Source organism: Anolis carolinensis, chromosome 4 (genome assembly GCF_035594765.1).
Source record: "Anolis carolinensis isolate JA03-04 chromosome 4, rAnoCar3.1.pri, whole genome shotgun sequence".
NCBI lineage: Eukaryota > Metazoa > Chordata > Lepidosauria > Squamata > Dactyloidae > Anolis > Anolis carolinensis.
In genome coordinates, this window is record NC_085844.1 from 234254366 (window position 1) to 234279879 (window position 25514).

Here is a 25514-nt window from a genome sequence, read left to right on the forward strand (position 1 = left end):
ACTGGTATCTAAGCAAATTCTCCAGTTGGGGTCAAAGGTTTGAATCTGAACTGTTGGGCATTAAATGCTACATGGAACTTAAATATGAATTGTTTAATTGCAAAAGAAAAACTCTGGATATCAGCTAACATTTAGCCTCTTCTGTTCCAGAATACTTTGGCCAAAGCGTTATATGACAACAAAGCTGAGTGCTTGGATGAGCTTGCCTTCCGCAGAGGAGACATCCTGATGGTTCTCGAACAGAATCTTCTTGGGAGTGAGGGGTGGTGGAAATGTTCCCTCCATGGAAAGCAAGGCCTGGCTCCAGCAAACCGCCTCCAGCTTCTCACACCTTCAGTGGCCTCCTCCGCCCAACATGATGCTGAAGGACTACCAGTCAGCCCACAGACAATCTATCAGGTTCCTTCAGCCCACAGGTCTTCTGCATCATTATCTGTCTATGAACACATGGATGGCTGGATTACTCCTTCTCCTCCCCCTTCTTCCTCTTTTTCGCATCCTCTGACACAGGAATTATATCAAGTGCCAGCTTTGGCAGCTCAAGTACTCAGTGAAAAGACTCAGAGTTCATCGAATCAGGTAAAGATGCAAAAAAAACCTCTCCTCCAAAGGAAAAGGAATAGTGAGCAACAAATAGGCAGTAATGAAGACCCACAAATTATGAATGTTTTTGTTTCATCTTCCCTCTCTTTCCCCAAGCGTTCTCCCTCTTCCATCATTGCAACCCATGCATATATACATAATACACACACACACCTGTTTCCATAAGTCTCCAATCACACATGGAACCTGGCAACTTCACTCCACTGGAAAATTTACTTGACAGTTCTGGTGGACTACCTACTGCTTGTGTAGGATGGTCATCTGTCCTCCTTTATAGAGGATGGTCTTTTACTTCAAAGTAGCTTCTATCTAAAGGTCCTTCCAATGTAAAGATAATAAAGATCATGAGGAGAGAAATCAACCAACACCTTGAGATTCTTCATCAACAACAAACTGAACAAACACTCAAACTGTCTTCTCATGTGATGAGATACATTATTCTGTTATATGCTTTTTTCACTGATGGGTACCCTGAGGCAATCTGTCACAGGCTTCTTTTGGCAGAGAGGGTGTTCACCCAGTGGATTTCCATGGCCTAGCAGGGATTCAAACTCTAATCTCCTAATATCCTAGTCCACTGCTTCTTAAACTATGAGCCGTGAACCCAAAATGGGGTCCCCTTAGCTTGACATTGGAATTGTGAACAATTTGGCAATAATAAAAGGTTTTGGGATGCTACCAATTTATACAAATGCGCTAGCAACCACCTGCAATGTTTACAGTGGGCTCGGCAGAAAATGCTTCACCTGTACTCCACAAAAAGGAAAATCAGCCTTTTTTTAAGCAAGCCTTACGATGTTGGTTTATTATCAGTAAATGTTTGGTTTTTATCTCTATTTTGTATACTCACATATCTGAAGTCACATAAAAATTCTCTGGTGGAAAGGGGTGACAACAAGTGAAAAACGTTTAAGGAGCCCTGTCCTAGTTCAACACTTACCATTCAGGCTCTCAGGTATATTATACAACTATTCAAATCCAAGCTTGGAAAGTAACTAGCAAATTGACTCATTTTCTTGCAGTTTTGCCTATCTCACTAGATTCCCCAGTGAACAACAAAGTTAGAAATATATTTTAGTGAATTACATCATTGAAATGGGGCTTCTCCTTCTGTCAGATTCTGTTAAACAGGAAGATTTCTTTCTAAGGGGAAGTGTTATCATGGAAGGAAAAGCATCATATGGCTCTGTGGTTAGGCAGGCTAGAAAAAGAAAGAGACCTTTCCAGAGCCTGAGAAAAATTCTCCTCACTCTTGATCGCATGGTTGCGTGCCTTGTTCTGACATTAGAACAAGCAGCTTTGCCAGTGGGGCTCTGCCAGAAAGGTCCTTGGCAGGGAAGGAAGGCAGCAGCGACCCTGAGCATGAAGACCCTTTTTTTGTTTTTTGTGGTGAAGGCCCTGATCTACCCCCTCATTGTTGATCCCATTCTGGGCTTGGTTGGGATGTGAGTGGTGGCCTCAGTATTCTTTTTTTTAATAAAATAGTAAATGGGATCAACAAATATTAAATAGTACACACATAAAGCCCAGAAAGTCACACTGAAAAAAATGGTGACACTTTCCACCTACCAATCAATCATCCTCCCCTGATTCAGATGGACACATATAATTAATTAAATATCATTTCCCCCCAGAAACTGCTGAGAAAAGTGAGTTTCTTAAAAATCACATTACAATATAAAAGAGGTGCTTTTATTATTTTAATAATCTTACATTGTGTTATTTGCTGGTGGAGACAACCCCAAGAACAGTGCCAGCCTAGCTCAAAATGTTAAGACAAAACTAAATATCGTCTTCTGTTTTCAGCTTTCCATTCTCATATTGCTTTCAGGCCCTGTGGCTCCATGGCTGTTGTATTGCCCATGGCAACCATCATGAAGCTGAGAAATAAAGTGTGGCCAATCTATATATATAAAAGAGTGATGGCATCACGGCAATTCACAAAACAACAAAAGTACAGGCCCCCCAACCTCAAAATTTGACAACACAACCCATCATCCACGCCTCAAGGTTGATACAACAAAAAGAAAAGAAAAATAAAGTCCTAATTAGAGGGAGAGCAATAATTTTTTTATCCAATTGCTGCCAGTTTAGAGGGCTAATCTCTGCCCACTTGCTTGCCTAGCAACCAAGGGACAGCCAGGTTTCAGTTAGGGGACAGGCAGATTTAGGCCTCACTTAGACTTCTTCCACAGATTATCTAATTTGCACTGGATTATATGGCAGTGCAGACTCAAGGCCCTTCCACACAGCTATATAACCCATTTATAATCTTATATTATCTGCTTTGCACTGGATTATCTTGACTCCACACTGCCATATAATCCACTTCAGTGTGCATTTTATACAGCTGTGAAGAAGGGGCCTCATATAATCCAGTTCTAAGCAGATAATTTAAGATTATCAATATACAGTAGAGTCTCACTTATCCAACGTAAACAGGCCGGCAGGATAAGTGAATATGTTGGATAATAAGAAGGGATTCAGGAAAAGCCAATTAAACATCAAATTGGGTAATCGTTATACAAATTAAGCACCAAAACATCATATTATACAACAAATTTGACAGAAAAAGTAGTTCCATGCGCAGTAATGCTATGTAGTATTTACAGTAGAGTCTCACTTATCCAACGTTCTGGATTATCCAACGCATTTTTGTAGTCAAGGCTTTCAATATATCGTGATATTTTGGTGCTAAATTCATAAATACAGTAATTACTATATAGCATTACTGTGTACTGAACTACTTTTTCTGACAAATTTGTTGTCTAACATGATGTTTTGGTGCTTAATTTGTAAAATCATAACTTAATTTGATGTTTAATAGGGTTATCCTTAATTCATCATTATCCAACATATTCGCTTATCCAACGTTCTGCCGGCCCGTTTATGTTGGATAAGTGAGACTCTACTGTACTGTATTTACAAATTTACCACTAAAATATCACAATGAATTTAAAACACTGACTACAAAAACATTGATTATGAAAAGGCAGACTGCGTTGGATAATCCAGAACATTGTATAAGCGAATGTTGGATAAGTGAGATTCTTCTTTAATATGAAATAATTACTGGGATAGAATAATGCAGAACAATATAATCTCTAAAACCAGGACAGTAAATAAACAGGGGAATTCCACACAGGAAACAATCGGGGCCAGCTAACACCTTCCAACAAAGTATTCCCATCATCAAAGTCTGGCAAATCCTGTTTTCTCAGGGCCACAGACAGTAGAAGCACATAAAATATCGCAAACAACACCACTCTGAAAACAAGGGAATTCCAGACAGGAAACAATCAGGGCCAGCTAACACCTCCCAACAAAGTATTCCCATCATCAAAGTCTGGAAAATCCTCTGTTTTCTCAGGGCCACAGACAGTAGAAGCACATAAAATATCGCAAACAACACCACTCTGAAAACAAGGGAATTCCAGACAGGAAACAATCAGGGCCAGTTAACACCTCCCAACAAAAAATTCACTCAGGGAGGAAACAGCCAGGCTTTAAAGCTGCAAGGCCATTACATCCTAATCATTTTTCCTAATTGCAGCATTCATACTTGCCTCCAACAAACAAAAAAAACCAATCAGAAATATTGTATATTCACAACCTTTAGGAAATAATATCCCCTGATGGCGCAGCGTGTTAAAGCGCTAAGCTGCTGAACTTCTGGACCGAAAGGCCACAGGTTTGAATTGGGGGAGCGGAGAGAGCCCCCACTGTTAGCCCCAGCTTCTGCCAACCCAGAAGTTCGAAAACATGCAAATGTGAGTGCATCAATAGGTACTGCTCCGGCGGGAAGGTAACGCCGCTCCATGTAGTCATCCCACATGACCTTGGAGGAGTCTACGGACAACGCCGGCTCTTCGGCTTAGAAATGGAGATGAGCACCAACCTCCAGAGTCAGACACGACTGGACTTAATGTCTGGGGAAAACCTTTACCCTTGACCTTAACTACCACCAATTCCTCAATACTTTATTTCCCATACCACCAGACTTCGCCACAGCAACGCGTGGCCGGGCACAGCTAGTTTTATATATTTCAGTAGGAATGTGTTGAAATGTTCTCTCACTGCTGTAACAACCTGTAAGACACTTGCACTTCTCATCAAGATCAGTAAAATACTAAAACTAAAATACATTTTCCTCTGGGAAAAGACTAAAGTGTTAGAAGTATCTCGATCTAAAAAATTAAGTCAAAAAAGGACAATTTGGGAAGTTTATTTTAAAAAAAACCTTGATGGTTTGGAAACGGCGAGTGAGTAAAGAAAATGCTTGAAATTGAAATGAATTATCTACTTTAATACCAAATTCATCTTTCTGTCAGTTAAAATGAATGGTGGTAAATTTAACACCTCTAGTTCATTGATGGAGTGTAGTATGCCAACATGTAGCAATAGTTTGTCCGAGGGCTAATCTACATAAACAAAAAACCCAAGACTTAAACACGAATCCAGTGCTGGCTGCCTACATAATGCATGGGGATTTCCAGTGAGTATCATGGGTTTTCTGCCTTTAGACTGACTTTGCTCTGCTTTAGGCAAAGTTGGGGATACTGTGGAGTTAGCAGGACATTTTGGGATATACCAAGGCTTCGCTGCCATCTACACAACTGAATTGGGACAATTTCAGCTTGATTCTCTCTCCAGATGGACCCTGCCATCATCAACCTTTCCTTGAGTTGATCAGTGAAGGGAAAATAATGGTTCATCTCTGTGTCGCTGCTGTCACCCCTTGCTGGTCACAGAGCTCCTAGCAAGGGCCTGGCCACCACTGCCCCATCTGCTAGTGTCAGAATGGGGCACCTATATGACCAGCAAGAAGGAAGGGATAACACTATGTCAGCAAATGTGACCAGTGACAGACAGATGCTTGGAGGGAGCAAGGAGCAGCACCAATGACATGGGGACAGACTAGCTTAGAGTTGGGTTGGACCATTTGGACACTGGCTCTGGATTCAACAGATATGTGCAGAGCTACATCAGAGTAATCTGCCCCATATAGATATGGTCTCAATATGTTAATGACTTAGACAAAATCAATGATACATCTCTCACTATCTAATGCTGATGGTTGAAACTAAACATTTACATTCAGAAGGCACTTGCAGATGATATTCTGATATAGTAACTGGAAATGCTGTACCACATTGAGAGCTTGAAAATGTTCCTGTTTGGACTACAACTGACAGAAACCCTTAGTATTGCCACTGTTAGGGATGCTGGGAGTTATACTTTTCAAAAAAGAAGAACTTTTCCAAAGCTCTGACCTCATCAATTATGGGTTGTTTGAAATTGCTAGATGATAATGCAATTTGCTGAGGTCACACATCACAGTTGTTTCTCTAAAGAACAACTGTGTCATGGCAATTCATCACAACATATAAATATAGACACACACACACTTAAAGAATGTGGAGGATGAACGGCCCAGCTGAACACAGGAATAGAAGCAGGGTAAACCCAAATCACACAGAGACAGCTGGCTTGTGATGATCAGCTGCTCCTTAAGCAGCTGGGGAAAGCTGCTCTCTGTCTGTTTAGGAATTTAATTCAGAACCTGGCTGTATTCAGTTTATATCCCTCAATCTTGTCTTGTTTTCTCAAAAATTTAAAAGCTAAAGCAGTGGTTTGAAATATCTTCCTACTCCAAATGAGTCCATATATCCAAGAGTACAAAAACAAATTCAGATCTTTTAGAATTTTTGGAAAATAGGTGAGATCACAGCAGTCTGGACTTAGGCAAATGTTGTCCCATCCTGTGAAGGAGGATGCCAGCTCAAATGTGTGTATCAGGAAAGGTACTTGAACAGAGGTCACTGAACAAGGTAATTAAAAATGTTGTGTAAGAGCTACCATGGGTATCTCAAAATCAAGTCATGCCAAACTAATATAATCTCTGATAGATCAAGGGAATGTTTGGGTGTAGTTTAGCTTGATATCAGTATGGCTTTCAACAAGCCCCCCTCCCCTTAATTTTTTTGGACAAGATGGTACAATATATGCTAGGTGATTTTAGTATTCGATAAATTTGTGGAGATCCACTGGGGTATAGAGTTTTCAGTGTGGGACTAGTACACTGAGAGACCAGGGTTCAAATCCCCATTTGGCCATGGAAAGATCATGGTCTCTCAACCTCAGAGGAAATCTTTGACACACCTCTGAAAACCATTTCCATGATAGGTTCACAGTAGGTCAGAAATGATTCAGAGGCACACAACAAGATTTGTAGATGGATTTGTAGCTGGTTGATGATGTCCCTCAAGTTCCATGGAATTTGTTGACTATGACTATAACTAATTTGGTGTTCCTTTCCTTTTCTAAATTCTTTCAGTTTTGTTTTTACTGTTGTTTAACATCCTCCTTGAACTCCTGACCTTCTATTTAGGAACTCTTTCTGTGTGAGAAAGAGAAAAGGGGTAGGGACTGGGGCAGAATGAGCCTGCAGTTGCAGCTAGTCTCACATAGTAGGAGAAAAATGCCATGAGCTGGGCTCAAAAGAAGATCTCCCCTTCTAAAAATTGTAAAACAGGTCTTTTTGCTGCTACCTGCTTTTATGCAGAAGACATAGACTTTTTGTGTTTCTCAGACAGAAGTGTAAAAATCCTTGATTTGTAGCAATAATTCATATCTCCACTCGCATTCTTGTTTCATCCCTGTCTGTAGTCAATTCCCACATAGAACTTTGTATATATTCTTGTCTTTATTCTACCTGTGTAACCAAAATGTACACACTGGTCACTCTGGCCGAAAGGTATTTATATGCAATTTTCAAACATGAGTGTTGTTATTTGCGTGCAATCATGGTGTGAAGAGCAAACTTGATTGTTTTTGAGACAAATATTGAACATTATAATCAAGTGGGAAAAGATTAACGGAAATCCAAGAAAAACTATTTCTACCAATTCCTAAACACAAAAATGTTCACAGAATGCATATCTTTATTTTGAGTTCATAATTTCTCTTTGCTTTCTTTTCTTAGCATCTCTTTACTCTTCCAAGAGCAACCTGGGCTTCCGCTTCTGCATTGGAGAGAAAAAGTGATATATATGATGTTCCATCACCACAGCATCGTGCATCTCTCTTTGCTCAGGTGAGTCCCTCTATGTTAAGAGAACTCCCCAGCAGATTACAACAGCAACAACCTAGAAATTATTGCCACCCACTCTCAGTGGACCCATTTGTGGATCCATGATCAAGATGTTTGCTTTCCCACAGTATAAGATAAATTGCAAGTAGCTGATAAAAGTGTTCAAAGGGGATACTATAAATTGCATAAGGCATGAAAATGGCAATTAGGTTTCATTTTACAATTTTCCTAGCACTCAAAGGGTTTTAACCAAGTAAGGGTACCAGAACAGGGCTGCAAGGTGGATGTGGCACTGCTAACCATCCCATTTGTCCAATAATTAGTGATGTAGCCAAAGAAGTGTGGGATATGCATTATCACGATGTAACTGGATTGCATTCAGCTCTTTCTCTGTGTGTGCTTTCCCCCCCACATGTATGGCTTACCAAATTATCTTTAATAACAACAATGTGATCACAGCCAAGTTCCTCAACCATCTTTCAGATAGTCATATGCCTGCCTGCATGAGTCATGTCACCCACTATGTCTTGTATTTCATGAATGACTACTGTTGATGGTCTTTTGCTGTATGGTTGTCTCCAGCACTGGTTTCCCTGTCTTTAAATGCCCACTCCCCCCATTTTCACCCATTAATCTCACCAATCGTTGCCTCACCACACACATTTCTGAGTCTTCTGTGATTGTTGACAGCAGCAGTACACATCCTTTGGTGAAGAACATGATAACTTCTCTTTGGTTCTACTTCATATATGTGCAAGACATAGAAATACAGTCAGTCATGACATAAAATTCATGCTATTTGGTAGATGCAATAGAATTACATTCGGATTAATAGAATCAGAGGAAATGGCACACAAGCATTACTTCCAGTACAACTGCTGTGTTTAATGTAAACATAAAACTTACCTTGAACATCACATTGTTAGAATACTCACAAATATTTAAGTACTGTTATATTAATATCCTGTTTATTTTTAAAGAATCTCACCAAACTTTTACTATACTAATATAAGCATACTAAAAAAAGAGCTATGCATATACATGTTAATTGTTGTTGTTGTTCTATGCTTTCATGTTATTTCCAAGTTATGGTGAACCCACAGTAAGCCTATCACAAAGTATTTTGAGCAAGATTTATTCAAAGGGAATTTGCCATTGCCCTTCTCTGAGGCCAAGGTAGTATAACATGCTCAAAATCACCCAGTAGGCTTCCATGGCTACGCAAGGATTCAAATCCTGGTCTACAAAATCATAATCCAGTATTTAAACCCCTACAATGCACTGGCTCTAATGTGCATGTTAATAGACACAAGGAGAGGGAATAATTAATTACAACTATGAAAGAATGCAGTGTATCAATTTGTTACATGCTTGGACAATTGTATTTCATCTCAATATACCCTGATTTTTATCCATACATTTTGTCTTTGAATTACTCCCCTTCCAGCCATGCTGTAATTAAATTCTGAAGTCTTTAGATGTTTAATCCAAATTGTGAAACTCTGATTACCAAGTTTGGAACAAGCCAAGATCATAAAACCATGGTGTGAAGTAGTCGTATTTTATCTTGCCATTCACTTGGCCTTAGAAAGCTGTGGGTTATCAGTTTGAACTACCTGATGCTCAGTGGAGCTTGAAGTCTTCAGTTACCCAGCCCCTCACCCAGTTTTATTGTAGTTTTGATTATCAGCATCTCTGCAGTCTGCCATTAGAATGTGGCATTTCCAGTTTTTGGATGTATGTATGTGTGTGTGTGTATATATATGTGTGTGTGTGTGTGTGTGTGTGTGTGTGTGTGTGTGTGTGTAGCAAATCATTTTACTAAACTTGCAAAGTTTTGTCAAAGGTTTTCATGGCCGGGATCACAGGGTTGTTGTGTGTTTTCTGGGCAGTATGGCCATGTTCCAGAAGTATATTCTCCTGATGTTTAGCCCACATCTATGTTGGCGTATACCTCACAACCTCTGAGGATGCCTGCCATAGATGTGGGCAAAACGTCAGGAGAGAATACTTCTGTAACATGGCCATACAGCCCGGAAAACACACAACAGCTCTTTTGCAAAGTTCTTCAGATTGTAGGAGAAACATACTGTCCAAATAAGCTCCAGTTTTTCACCAGCAGGACAAAAATGTTCCCCCGCCCCCTGTTCAAGTTTAGAGTGTACTTGTACACTGCTTGCTGCAAATATCATAGGCACTTGTGGCATCAGTGATACTGAACACACCCTTCATCCCTTGAACTGTAGTGGGTCCTTCATTTTTGTAAGACCTCTATGACAGTGGAAAAAAACATTAACTGAAAAAACACATTTTTTTTAACCTGAGAGAACACCTTTCTGATAATGTCTAGGTCTCCCCAATGCAACTCTGTGGTCAACTTTTGTCAGAGTCAAGGTAGAGGTCCTACAAATCCTCAATAAGTGTTCTCTCTAAATCCCCCAACATAACTCTATGGCCAAATTCTGGCAGCAGATGACTGTAGAGTAGCTCTGGAGGATCTAGATATTGGACAGATATTACATTAATTTCTGGACAATCAAATCTGCAAAAGCTAAAGTTAGAAATATAAAGGGCTGACTGGATTTTCTGAAAAGATTCTTACTTCATTATTAGAACTTGAGTATATCTTGCAGAATCAAAGAAAAGGCTGAAGATCATCCCAAGCCCTCAGGTTTCCAGGCCAAAATCTCAGATCTAGAGATGTCACTCCCCCACCCTCACTGATAACGTCATTAAGTGTTATCCATTAAATATAGCCTTCTCACAACCTGTCATTGAAACTGGGGTGAGAGTTTGGGTGGCAGATTGAGAGAGGGAGAACATGTTTTCCTGTTTGGAAATTAACAGAAATCTTAGCTAAAGGGGCTGTACTAAGATGAAGGTGAAATGGGGGGGGGGGGGGGGTATTCTTTCTTAGCTATTTAGAGAAAGAGTCCAAGGAACATTTAGTCTAATTTAATTGCTTCTAGCAAGCAGGAGAATACAGAGCAGAGGGGGGAGCCTGGTGTAACAACTACTGGAATGGAAGGAGGCAGTTCACTAAGTAAATACATCCTACCCAGAGTCTTTCAAACTGAAGCAACAAATATGCCTTGCATATTGTAGCAAGCAGCTGCTCTACTAGCTGAATGGGAGATTTCCACACAGACATTTCCTTTTGCCTAGGGTTGCATATACTATTAAGACGGGAGAGAATTCACACCCATTCGTCTCCCAAGTGGAGATGGCTTGTGACAATTTGAGACTCTATCATTGGGTTTTTGTGGCAAGATTTATTGTGAAGGAGTTTGCCTTTGTCTTCTTCTGAGGCTGAAAGTGTGACTTGCCTAAGGCTACTCAGTGGGTTTCGGTGGCCAAGCAGGGATCTGAAAAACAACATCACAGTTGGGTTTCAAGCAGCCACACAACACTAGCTCCCTCCAGCAAGCCTATTTTGCTAAATTCATATTTGAATCCAGAAAAAATCCTGAACTGTATTTATTAAGCCATTCTGCCATCTAGTGACTATATTCTTTTAGCACACTATTATAGCACTACATGTACAAATGTATAAGTCTAGAAATGTTAGTAAAAAAAACTGGGTTGATACATTCACGTTCAGGGTAAGCAGCAGGGCACTTTTACTCTTATCAAAAAAGGAACCATCCCCTTATCTGAATAGAGTGGCGAAGGGTGAGAGCTCAGTCTCAGCAGATCCTAAAAAAAGGCACCAACTTCCTCTACACTCTCTGTTGTAGTACCACTTTCATCCTTTTTGAACGCCTTGGTGGGGTAATGATGGCAGTGACAGGTCTTTGGTGCTTCCAACCAAAAACGTACCAAGATTGGTGCTCCTCTCTTGCCAGCAACTGTTTAAATTTCTTGCAATAGGGATATGTGTTTGAATCAGAGGATGTAATGCTACAACAGGACAGATATTTGTAGCGACCTCTACTCCTGCAACTGCATGGGCCTCCTTCTGAAGTGGTTATGTCCTGTTTCAAATTTCATCCTTGCACAGGGCAATTACAGGGATGTAGAATGCAGCATAATAATAATAATAATAATAATAATAATAATAATAATAATAATAATAAAGTTACAAAGAATGAACATGTCAAGCTACTCTGGAACTTCCGAATTCAGACAGACAGAGTTTTGGAGCATAATAATAATAATAATAATAATAATAATAATAATAATAATAATAATAATAATAATAATTTTATTTTTATACCCCGCCCCATCTCCCCGAAGGGACTTGGGGCGGCTTACATGGGGCCAAGCCCAGTCATCAACAATATAAAAACAAAGCAATAAAACAGATCAAACAACAATAAAAGCAAGTCATAAAAAATCACATACAAAAATATAATGATAAAATCTTGGATTAGATCCAGAGGAACTGGGCCAAAAGTGCTAGTTATGTTGATATCATCAGGGAGGGCTGGTTATCCAAATTGTCATAGCCATCAAAGTGCTAGGGAAGGCGTACATAAGGGACTATTAATGGATAGGCAACAGGTCGATCCTACTAGATCAGTTGCCAAAGGCCTGTTGGAAGAGCCAAGTTTTCAGGCTCTTCCGAAAGGAGAGGAGGAGACTTTATACTCCTGACCTCACAATCGTGTTAAAAAACAAAGTATGGATTGTCGATGTTGCAATCCTAGGGGACAGCAGGATTGAAGAAAAACAACTGGAAAAGCTGACACAATATGAGGATTTAAAGATCAAATTGCAAAGACTATGGCACAAGCCAGTCAAAGTGGTCCCAGTGGTGATCGGCACACTGGGTGCAGTGCCTAAAGACATCGGCACTGACAAAATTACCACCTGCCAGCTGCAGAAGGCCACCTTACTGAGATCTGCACGCATTATTTGCCGATACATCACACAATCCTAGACACTTGGGAACTGTCCAATGTGTGATCCAATACAACAGCCAGCAGAGTGTCTGCTGTAGACTCATCTTGTTGTGTTTAAAATAATAATAATAATAATAATAATAATAATAATAATAATAATAATAATAATAATAGAAGAGGATAGAGAACCTTTGTCACTGCAGATGTTTTGGACTACAATTCCCACAATGCCATACTGTTGACCATTCTGGGTAGGAATTGTGGGAAATGTAGCTGCAGACTTTGTAAGGCAAAACTCCTCACTCTTGATCTAGACATCATGAATGCTGCTGCTTCTTTTCCTTCTCCTTCTCCTCCCCCTGCTTTCATTTGAGTAGTTTTAAGAAACCCACAAAGACTAAAGCATAGAATGTCTGCTCTGCTGTGCAGCAATTAAAAGAAATGTGTAACTGATTCCTGGCTGCATTGCTGGAAAAATATAGAGGCTGATTTCTTTTTTAATATTTAACTAGGGTCTCGCCACTCCACCTTCCTCCAGAAAGGGCTCCAAGCTGTTTCCCTCCACAGAATATTGCCTGGGGAAAGCACAGCAACTTTATGACATCCCATTGAGCCCTGAAATGACACAAAGGCGCACCCGACAAGAATCTTCATTGGACAATGTAAGTGATATAGGTAAATATGTTACTCTGAAACACCAAAATATTCTGAGCATGGTCAGCAGAATATCATTTGTCAGGGCTAGGTCACTAAACTCAAATCCAGAGTTGAACAATGAGCCCTGCAAGCCAAGGATTCTTTCCTACAGTAAATCGCAAGATGCAAAGCAAGATATGGAAGTCTAATGGCTTTTTTTTGGTGAGGACTGACACATAGAAGGGATTCATATGGCCTGTTTGTCATTGAGACTGATGTTGCAGAGTGAAACTGTAGGACAGGACAAGGCCCATAGAAATGAAGATAGAAATGTCCCTCCAAAACATGAAGCCTATTATCTCGTTGTGGACTTCAAGTCGTTTTTTACCTATGGCAATTCTATCACTTCTTCTAAGGCTGGGAGTGTGTGTCATGCGCAGGATTGTTCAGTGGGCTTCCATGCATGGATTAGAACCTTGATTTCCTGAGTTGGAGTCTGCTGCTCAGAACAGTACACGATGTGTGATATTGATGCCAATATACATTAGTGATAATAATGACAGGATATGTTTATAGAACTTCTTTAGTGGCTAATCAGAGCCGGCCCTAGGTATTTTTCAAGTGTAGGCAAACAGAATTTTGGCGACCCCCCCCCCCCCAAAAAAAAACAATCACTGAAAAATAAAAGCGTTGGATAAGCGAAAATGTTGGATAATAAGGAGGGATTAAGGAAAAGCCTATTAAACATCAAATTACATTAAGATTTTACAAATTAAGCACCAAAACATCATTTTTACAACGAATCAACAGAAAAAGCAGTTCAATACATGGCAATGTTATGTAGGAATTACTATATTTGCGAATTTAGCACCAAACATTGAACAGGAATATAGGGCAACAACAACAAAACAGAAAAAGCAGTCTCGACTGCGCCCCTGTATGTTTGGCGCCCGAAGCGACCACTTAATTCGCCTCATTGTTGGACAGGCTCTGAGTGGCTTTTACAGGACATTGGCATCTTTCACCTGGTTAAAGAAATAGCTGATGTTGCAAGCTTATCAGGAAGTTAGTTCCATTGACTCAGTGGGTTAGCTTTAAGTACAAAAACATTAGACTGGAAGGCAAGTGACTGGACTGATAGCATTCTTTTCCTGTCTGACCCTCTCCTGCTTTTTAATTTTCATTTGAGCAGCACATATATAAATCATTCATCATGTTCATGTAGTTATTAATTTCAGTTTGCAAGAGACTTTATAGTTTATTTTCCCCTACTCCACAAGTTTTGAGTCCCTGGAAAACTCACCAAACTTCCTCTATTTTTGTGTGTTTATAAGTGTATGATGTTTCACTCTTTATAGTTGGTCTCCCTATGCATTTTAGCTTCCAATGTTCATGTAGAATTTTTAAAATTGTATCATTTGGTTAATTGAAAACACAAATGCTATTAAGTAAAGTAAAGGGTAAAGGTTTCCCCTGATGTTAAGTCCAGGCGTGTCCAACTCTGGGGGTTGGTGCTCATCTCCATTTCTAAACCGAAGAGCCGGCGTTGTCCGTAGACACCTCCAAGGTTATGTGGCCGGCATGACTGCATGAAACACCGTTACCTTCCTGCCGGAGCGGTACCTATTGATCTACTCACATTGGCATGTTTTCGAACTGCTAGGTTGGCAGAAGCTGGAGCTAACAGCAGGCGCTCACTCCGCTCCCCGGGTTTGAACCTGGGACCTTTCGGTCTGCAAGTTCAGCAGCTCAGCGCTTTAACACACTGAGCCACCGGAGGCTCCTCATTACAGTAATAATAATATGGGGTTGTTGGGTGTTTTCCAGGTTGTATGGCCATGTTCCAGAAATATTCTGGAACATGGCCATTCAGCCCGGACAACATACAACAACCTTGTGATTCCAGCCATGAAAACCTTCGACAACATAATAATAATATGCATTTTTCTTTCTACTGCTTTCCAGGTATATGTCATTCCCACAGGAGTTTCTAAGGATATTGTCATGGGAAATCATTTGGCTCACTACAATACCTTGCCCAACCTTCGGAAATCCGAGTGGGTCTATGATATACCTGTGTCACCTGAAAAATCAAAACAAGCTTCTCAGAATCATTCCCCAAATAGACATGCGCTTTATGATATACCACCAGCGAGGTCTGATTCAAGAATGCAAAAAATCCCATCTGTCAACAGTGAAGGAAAATTAGTGAATGCAGAAGCTTACGATATTCCACCCATACAAAATAAATTAGCTTTTCCTGTGAGTCTTCTTTATGATGTACCGTCCACACATGATGCCTTAGTGCAGCATCAAAATGGCATTCCTTCAAGTGCTCTTTCCACCAAGACCGAAAAGGAGAATCACCAACAGACGGTCTATGATATTCCAAAAGGAACGCCTGTTGCTTTGACACAAAAGAGAGAAAATGCATATAGTGATAGATCTGAAGACAGTGTACACACTTTCCCTCCGCTGTTGTCCACAGATGGCAGATCAGATCAAGACAGATTGTCTGTCTCAAGTATAGGCAGTAGAGCCAGCACCATATCAACATTATCAAGCTCTTCTACTGAGTCCTTTTCATCTACAGCATCATCATCAACTCTATCATCATCTTCAGAAGAGTCCACTAAAAAAAGTACCATGCAGCTTGAGCTGGCCATAGGAACTTTAACTAAACTACAGCACAGTGTATCAAGCTCAGTGGCAAGTCTAATGATCTTTGTAAGCAGCAAGTGGAGGTACCATGAACATCTAGAGGGAAACATTGAGGAAATCCACAGAGCAATTGATCACATTAAGGTCTCTTTGGGAGAATTCTTGAACTTTGCTCGCACCATCGAAGAAAATGGTGCTTCAGGCTGTGATAGCAAACTTCAGGCAAGGATTAAAGAGCAGCTGAATAATCTCACCGACTCTTTTCAGATACTGGTGGAAACTAGGGATGCACTGAATGATTGCAAATGGTCACTCGACCTGCTAGTAATTAAGAAACCTCAGAGTAACCCAGATGATCTGGATCGTTTTGTTATGGTGGCCCGTACCATTCCAGATGACATCAAAAGATTTGTTGCCATCATCATTGCTAATGGGAAACTCCTTTTCAGAAAGAACTGTAAAGACAAAGATGGGAAAGACCAAAAAACTGGTGGAAAACAAAAACTATTGAGGCACACATTGGAATGTCAAGTAGAAGATGAGTCTGTTCAAAAAAGTATTTTTGATAAGCCAAAGGAAAATAAACTATGTTCAGAGAAGCAGAGGACTGATGGCATTGAAGACTGTGATTATAGTCGAATACATGTAAGTGAGACTGGCATTGCAGCAGGGACAAGTAAATGGTTTGAGGTTAAGGGTAACATTTTCTCAAAGATAAGTAGTTGAGGCCCATATTCAGCAGGGACATGCTTGCAGAAATATTACTTCTGGATCTCTTGTTGTTGCCTGGTTAAAAATAAAATCCCAATGCTCAATAGAAAATAAGCAAGAAATTGTTTTTAAAAACATTACAGTAGAGCCTAAAGCAGTAAAAACTGAGCATCACTTGTCCAAAACTTCAAAATCCTCAAAAACCCTCACCTGGGTAAATGAGATAGTGACACTGTAAGACAATTTACTTTCAACGGTTCCGGCCCAGGAGGAATTCGGGCAGAAACCCCAGTCTCGTGATAGTACAAAAAGCAAAATATTTATTGTTATCATAGCTATGATAAGGCAAAACAGCCGTACACAACACAAAGGTTTGTATCATGCAAATGGCCACTGCAAAGCATGTTGCAGTTAACAAAGAATATATAATTTGGCTTATCTAAAATTGACCAATTGCTGATGATCTTCCTCCTTCCACACCTATTTTGGCATAAGTGGTATGTATGACCTAACTTGTTTACTCCATGCTAGGTTCTCTTCCTAGAACTTTCTGGAGAAAAGCACCAGCCTACAAGAAGGGAGGGGCACAGGTCCTGTATTTACACGTACTACTTTGGTTCATGCAAAAAGCTTACATTGTCTATATAAAAGGCTAATCTGATATATGCAGAGGCAAAGCCACATATGCAAAAGTTTACTATTTTTTGGCTTATGGTCCCTTCAACACCTTTGCTTTCTGATTGTTCAGTGTCCAAAAAACTTTATTTCATGCACAAATTTATTCCAAAAATTGTATAAAATGAGTGTAAAATCTACATTACACATAAATGAATTTCCTGTTTAGACATGGGTCTCCTCTCCATGATATCTCATTGAAATTGAACTAAAATTTGGGGGTTCCCTTCTTTAGAAGGGGAACCCAAGCTCCTTGCCGGCAGGTTCAAAGATCCTGGCAAGCGGGGAGCCACTAAGAATCAGAGTCGCCCCGTCCTCCAATAATCTCACCCGCAGACGTGAAGAAAGAGCACCGAGTTGATGATTTATTCAGTTCAGCTGAAAATGATGCCAACCGCTATCATTCGTCAGGAAGACATGACATGCAGTACAGAGCAGCAACCTTTATAATACAGAAAACGGGATGGAGAGATTTGAAATTCGCGCCACGCCTCCCTCACCCGGCTTCGCACTGATTGGTCCTTGAAAGAGCGGCACGAAGCCCCGTCCAATCAGAGGGCTCTCTCCGCTTCAGTTTCTCCGCCAATCAGGGATGAGGGGGCGGGCTGAGCCACAAACAATGAATGGAGAAAGGATTATGAATGAGCAATTGAGTCAATATGCAGAAAGGAAATGCCGAGACCCCAATAAGCCCTTAAGGCGATTTCCAGATTACTTCTGGGGGTGCAAATATACATATTTGTCTGACAGGCATGTCAGATTCCAGTGAGTCAAAGGTTGATCAGTTGAGCAAGCTTTGTTTCTGAATGAGTCCAGTTCATTGATAAAGAATTTGACAGCTGGGACGATCTTGGGCTTTTGATCATCCCCATTTTAAGTGAACCAAAAGCCAAATAGTCACATCCTCTACAAATGGGCCAGCTCTGAGGTTTGATGAGGAAAGACCAAGTCTATTGTCCATGCAAGATTGGTATCTGGTGATCTTCTGGGGTGAGGAAAATCTCTTCCCTTGCCAGTATTGCAACTATTTGTCCATTTTATTTCCAGGTCAGATTTTGGTCACTCTTTAATATTTCATAATATAGTACATATTTCAAAGAGAAAAAGGGGAAAGGGATTATGCAGGGTACATGGGACACATATAGGATCATAGCTCATTTTGTACCATCCACCACAGGTCCAAGGTTTGATACATGAAGTTCACAAGGAAATAAAAAGTTCAGGAAGAGGGGAAGAATCTGTGACAATGCCTATGAAATGGCCGTGCTTGGCCAAAGGTCAGCGGGAGGGGTCTCCAATGGTGAGGACAGTTCACAGAGGGCATGCAGAGAGTTCAAGGTGGCCCTCTCCGTGCCCAGCATGTAGTCCAAACCTCTGATGACCCGATTCTGCAGGGAAATCCGTGCCACGGCGCCAGAAGCTCCACTTTGACAATCAGCTGATTTGCTTCTTTAATAATAATAATAATAATAATAATAATTTATTCTTGTACCCTGCCCCATCTCCCTGAAGGGACTCGGGGCGGCTCACATGGGGCCTTGCCCAACATCACAATATAAAATCAAAACAAAAACACAAATTTACAACAATAAATCAACAATATCGGTAAAACAATCGAAAAGGACAATCTTACAAGATAAAATGTTAAAACAGGTATATCAAACACAAGTCTGGGCCGAAAGGTGAATGTGTCAAATTGGGAGGAGATAGTTACATAATTGACATAGTCAATGAAGTACTATAAATGACAATAGTGACAATAAAAGGGCAGATCAGTGGGTCTATTATTACATAGGCAGGCATCTTAAACCAACAAAAGTCACTCATCAAAGGCTTTCCGGAAAAGCCAGGTTTTCAGATTCTTCCGGAAGGAGAGGAGGGTGGGGGCCAGCCTAATCCGGCGGCAGGCTCTTCCAGCTGGCTGGAGCGGGGAGAAAAGGCAGAGGAGCTCTTGTAGTCCCCTCCTGTCCCTAACAATGTAACAACCCCTAATAAAAAGTATTCTTTCGTTCCAACTTTTTCCTCTTGGTGGTTATTATGTATCCATAATAACCACCAAGAGGAAAAAGTTGGAACGAAAGAATACTTTTTATTAGGGCTTGTTACATTGTTAGGGACAGGAGGGGAAATAGAGAGGAGGCAAGAGACTTACCATAAACTGCTGCTGGAACACATACACATTTCATGGCCAGATCAGTTCCAGCATGGTTCCTTCTGATCTGTGGAACTCTCTGCCGCAGGTCAGATTAGATTAAATGCAAATGGCTGGCCTGGTTCGACCACACCATTATGCAGGTATTCCAAAAAGTGGGGGGGGGGGGGGTCAAAATCCAAAAACACTTCTGGTCCCAAATATTTTAGATGGGAAATCCTGAACCTGTGTCCATGGTGGTACCTCTCTTGCAGAATTTGGGAGAGTTAATTTTTAAGATAAATTTCTCAGAGTCAGCTAGCCAGTATTGCTACAAGCTCCATTCTTTCTTCCAACTGTGCACCAATGCACAATAAGTGTGCATGAGATGGGGACAGAAGAAGCCAATGTGAGTGGGTTGAGCCAGCCCAAGGGTATCACAGAAGGTATTGTGTCCATTGCCTTTCTGTGATGGTGGGATTGTATTCTCCTTTTAGGGAAGAGGTTGTGTTGATAGTAACACTGCTTGCTAGTAAGACCTCTCAAGTCAGAGAGGCTTTTGCTGAAGAGCCAGTCTAAACATCCCAAACAGCTATTGGACAGCCACAGTAGTGTGTGCGTGGTGGTGAATTACTGGTAAAGAAACTGTCAGCGATAATAGAAATTCCACCATAACTAACCCTAATGGGGTTAATACTGCACAAAGAAAACAATAGTGAATTTTACTTTGAAAACCATACGAAGAGGCAAATCTTGTCCAAGATATCCTCAGATCTTCATATGGCTTTGAGATGCGTTGGATGACTGCATGAGCAATAAGATCCCCATCAGAAGCCCTTCCACAGATTTCCCCTCCATTCAAGACAGAATGGCTAGCTCAGTTTGTAGCTCTCCGATTATGGAATGCTTTCCCTAAAAAGGATCATTGGGCAGTTACTCTGATGTCATTTTTGTACCAGATAAAGGTGCTCTTACTTTTTTAGACTTTTCAATTGAATAGATCTGCTCTATCATGGCTAGGTTTGGTTTGAATTCTACTCCCAGCCATTTCACTGGTTTTAGTGTATTCTGAGATGTTTTAAATGTGTTTAAGTTTTATTGGTGTAAAGACTGTATCTTATTAAAGTGAATTATGTGGCCCTTTTGCTAAATTTGGCTCATCTCTGATGATGGAGCACTTCAGACAAGGCCTTGGAAGACGTAGTCGGTGATCAGAAGGACATAATTGGGAGCAAATAGACTCAAGGGAAAGGAAATCTATTCTTTAGCAATGCAGCAAGTACAAAAAAAAGTCTATAAATGTATATTTTGAAATTATGCATGCCCAATTTTTAGTTTAGGAACAAGACTTGTACCAAGACAGATCATCAGCTTATTTGGGACAATATTGCCAACACTGACTGGCAAAGGCTTTCAGACAGGATTCTTGCTTAGTTATACTTGAAGATGCTTGGGGTTGAACTTGGGACCATCTCCAAGCAAAGCATGTAACCAATCACTGAATTATAGTGGGATATTGTACTTTGATCTTATCATGATACAAAATAGTTCCATGGCAATTCTGTTCTGGAATATTCAAAAATAAGATTGGTAAATGTTCTTTCTATATTTGTGAATGATGGTCTACATTTATGTTCAGTATGAAATTGACATGGTCTTTTTTCTCCCTTTCAGAAACCGGTAGGATTGGAACAAGCACAGCTGTTTCCTTCACCTTGTAAGACAGAGGAAAATAATGTCAAATTAAAATTAAAGGTACTATTATTTAGTATGGCAGTGCTCTACAATGATGACTTAAATACTTGAAATCTGTTGTTTTATTCCCATTAGTATATCTGTGAAACTGATTTTAATTAAAAAGAGATCAGTGAAAAGAAGTCCCTCCAATTGCGCAGGAATTGTATTTCTAAAACTATACATGACCTGACTAGGGATATATATAAGTGAGGAAGTTGACAGATGTCATGTTAACAAAAAACATTGTGCAAGAAAAGGGAAAATGCCTTTTTAAAATCAATATCTGACTCATTCTGCATCATTTCATTATCAGATTATCAAACCAGAAATAGAAGATATAAAAATTGCAATACTTGGAATGATTGAGCTAAAGTGAACAGAAATGAGGTATTTTCAATCAGATAATTTTATAATGTTTTACTCTGGAAATGACAGTCTAAGAAGAAGTGTGGTAGCTTTAACAGTAAGACAAAGTGGAGCAAAAGCAGTCATAGGATGGAATGTGAAATCCGGGAAGACTTTGCATTAATAAGAGCAATAAAAATTAATGGAAAACCTATCAGTATAACCATAATCCAAATTAAGCTCCAACTACAAAGGCAGATGAGGCAGATATGAAAGAACTAGATGACATCCTTAAGTATAAAGATATATAATAGAAAGTCAATGTCAGAACCATTAGTCACTTGATTTTTGCAGTTTCTGTGTACAATCCTAAAAGTGAGACAGTGAAGAAAGCTGATAGGAAGATAATCGACTCATTTGAAATGAGGTGCCAGAGTTCTGTTGTCACCATGGATTGCCAAAAGAGCCATAAATGGCTTTGAGAACAAATGCACCCTGAACTCTCATTACAAGTCAAAATTACAAAATTGAGGCTATTATACTTTGAGATATATCATGAGATAACATGACTCATTGGAAATAATGACAATGCTCTGTAACACAGAATGCAGTAGGAAAAGAGGAAGATGACATTGACTCAATAAGGAAACCATAACCTTACATTTGTGATACTTGAGAAAGGCTCTTGATGACCAGGCTTGATGGAAGCCCCTCATTTCTTAAAAAATTGAAGCCAATTTGATTCTGAAGAACAGCAACTGACATATATGCATGTTCCTCTGCAAAAGGTTTTTTCTATGTGTAGATCTTACAGTTAATCAGGGGATCAACTACTAAACTTAATTGATAAAAATTTCTTTCTTTGGATAATGTCCCTTAAAAGGACATTATAAACTATAAAAGGACTTGAATTTAATCACAAAATGGTTACAGGATTTCTTTGGCTAAGTCTCTTACCTAGAGAATTTTGTTTTCCCCTGTTATATCACCCACAAAATCTGATTTTTTCTATCCTCTTGACCAAAGAGGTTGTGTCCAGGGATATTCTTCCTGCTTTACAATTTTAAAATATTTGTAGACCTGGCTTGGATCTGATTGTTTTCCATGCAGCTTTGTAAGCTATTTGGCTTTACCATGTCAGAAGAAAAGCCTTGAGAGAACTCTTTTGCAAAAAAAATGTTTAGCTGGGAGAGCTCCAAAAATGTCCAATTGTGCTTACCTGGTAACTTCCTGTTCTCACTAAAGTGCTTTTCTTGGTAAATATTGCCTCATGAGGTTTATATTTAGGGAGCTTCCTCTTTTCTAGATTTGCGAGAAGCTATTTTGCCATTTTAGAAAAAAAAATTCCTGGAGGTGGAGGTAAAAAAATATGGCATGTAGAGGCTGTGAGGCAAATAGAGCACCTTGAACATTTCCAACCCTGGTCTACGTTGTGAAGATTTCATTACGTCAAGGTTCATAAGAGTTGACTCAACATTTGTATCAGTATTTCAGTCTAATACTTCATCACTATTGGGAAGAGGCTCAGGGTGCATCTACACTGTAGATTTAATACAGCTTGACACCACTTCACCTGCTGTAGCTGTTGCAGTATGGTGAGGCACTTTGGCAGAGAAGGCTAAATTTTTTAATAAAACTACAACTTCCATAATTTCATAGCATTGATCCAAGACAGTTAAAGTGGTGTTGGGCTACCTTAATTCTTCAGTGTAGATGCACCCTCAATGGCAAAATGTATGTTTTCAGAGCAGAAGTGCTGAAGTTCAACTCTTGGTGGGATAAGACAAACCGTCAGAGACTTTGCAACAGGTAAGAGCAAATAACAGTGGGCTAAGTGGACAAACAGCATGATCAGGTTTAAGGTATCTACCACTATTCTTAACTGAAGAATTTCAGTACTTATGTCATGATGTTATGATTATGTAACTTGCCTTCTGAGAAGAAATGTTTGAGAAAGAACGACACTTTCAACACTCAGCATGGTTCCTGTTTTTGTTCCTCATCCTCTAGGATTCACCACCTACAACACAAGACAGCAAGCAGGGTCCAGCCACAAAGATGGAGCTGTCCAATATCTGCAGACTATATTTTGGTGCTGTACAGAAGGCGATTAGTGTTTTCCACCAAAGTCTTAGCAGAGATCAGGCCCCTGAAGTCTTCATAGCCAAGAGCAAACTGATAATAATGGTGGGCCAGAAGTTGGTGGATACCTTGTGTCAGGAAGCCATTGAGAAGACCAATCGAAATGAAATCCTGTGTGGTAGCAGCCAATTTTGTGCTTTGCTGAAGAGTTTGGCGGTTGCTACGAAAAATGCTGCAATGCAATACCCAAGTCCTGAAGCTATGAGAGAACTCCAGGATCAAGTTGATGGGCTGTCAAAGTACACACAGCAGTTCCGAGCAATGATGGAATGAAGCATTGACTAGTTGGGTGTTCCTGAGGATAGGATGAACATACATTGGCAGACTTTGAAACCTTTCCTCAATTTGCAAATACAGCATAGTGCTATGCAAATACAGCATAGTGCATAATCCTGTCTCCTAAATCTAAGAGACCTTTCACAATGCATTGGTTCTGCTTTAATTGACATGGCAACATCCTATGGAATCCTAAGATTTGTAATTTGAGACTAGAATTCTCTGGCTGAGAATACTAAAGATCCCTTTTTTAATTGAAAACCTAGGATTCCTTTGGATGTTGGCAATGGCAGGCAAATTGGAACCATAGGCCATATCTGCCAGCAATGACCATTTAATGCAGCTTCAAAGCAGTATTGAAGAAAAGAGTTTCACTGTGCAGGCGATGACACAGGAAATCCTGGAACCAGATGGAAACCAGGATGGTGATTACACAAAACTCAGATCCCTGATGCGCATTAAAGGCCTTTTTTCATACATTAGTGTGGGAGCTTGTTGCCTGGCTGCTGCAGTTTGAAGCTAGTTTTGAACTGTATTAAATGGTCATACTAGAGGGGGTCATAATGCTGTTATCTGGTAGTGTGGAAGGCCCATTAATATGTATGGGCCCCACCATCTTCCTCTGTGGAGCAGCTACATGTGACCATTCAAAAGCAAGTAGAAGTCTATGTGTGATTGAAAATGGTGCTTTAGTAGGATCCATAATTGTGTAATTGTGGAAATGATAATTGCCCTTTGCACTCTGCAAGTCCAAGTGGCAAGACATAAATGGAGGGGAGGACAGGTCTTATGTTGATTCTATTTGTTCAGATACAATGCCTGAATGGGTCAAAAGTGATCACGGGAGCCGAGTTTAATTTGTAGAAGTGATGGACTCTTTGTTTATTAGAGAGCATGTGTGTCAGTGTTTTCATCTGCACAAGGAAGATAATCCTACTTCAGTTCCTTATGTCACAGGCATATTGTAAGAATAAATATATACACATTTGATAAAATGTTTTGAGGTCTTTGGGGCTATTCGGAAGACAGTGGGCATGTTCAGCAACAGATCTGAGTAAACTCAAGGCTATCAAACCATTGGTTTAGATAGTCCTTAATCAGGGTGGACATTCATCCAATGTATTCCTCTATGGCCCCTTCTATAATTCAGATTATCAAAGCAGATCATCCACATTATCTGCTTTGAACTGGATTATATGAGTCTACACTGCCATATAATCTAGTTCTAAGCAGATAATCTGGGTTTTATTTTATTTTTTATTTTGGGCTGCTGACCTGAAGGTTACAGATTTGAATCCAAACCAGGGAGAGTGTGGATGAGCTCCCTCTGTCAGCTCCAGCTCCACGCAGGGACATGAGAGAAGCCTCTCACAAGGAAGGTAAAACATCAAACATCCATGCGTCCCCTGGGCAATGTCCTTGCAGATGTCCCACACCAGAAACAACTTGCAGTTTCTCAAGTCATTCCGGACATGAAAAAAAAATCTGGATTTTATGTATCAGTGTAGAATGGGCCTATATTGCTTTTTGATTCAATGGCAATTTATGATTGAAAAGCACAGCAGGTGCACACAATCCTGAAATCTGTTCTCAATTCCTAAATCTAGAATCATTGCTATGCCTGAATTCATAATGTAAGAAACAAGAGGCAGAACTTTGT

The 25514-nt window shown here is 40.0% G+C and overlaps 1 protein-coding gene across 2 annotated transcripts in view; it reads left to right on the top strand.

Annotated features, from left to right (window-relative positions):
* The window catches only part of cass4 (Cas scaffold protein family member 4), a 51068-nt gene extending 27124 nt beyond the window's left edge, over positions 1-23944 (top strand). For both annotated transcript variants that reach the window (XM_062978954.1, XM_062978955.1), the window contains 6 exons: positions 151-579; positions 7589-7699; positions 13053-13202; positions 15142-16482; positions 21029-21109; positions 23447-23944. In XM_062978954.1, the coding sequence (XP_062835024.1) occupies positions 151-579; positions 7589-7699; positions 13053-13202; positions 15142-16482; positions 21029-21109; positions 23447-23851 (2517 nt within the window). In that variant the 3' untranslated portion in view covers positions 23852-23944. The remainder of the gene's footprint in view (positions 1-150; positions 580-7588; positions 7700-13052; positions 13203-15141; positions 16483-21028; positions 21110-23446) is intronic.
* Positions 23945-25514: the final 1570 nt, after the last annotated feature.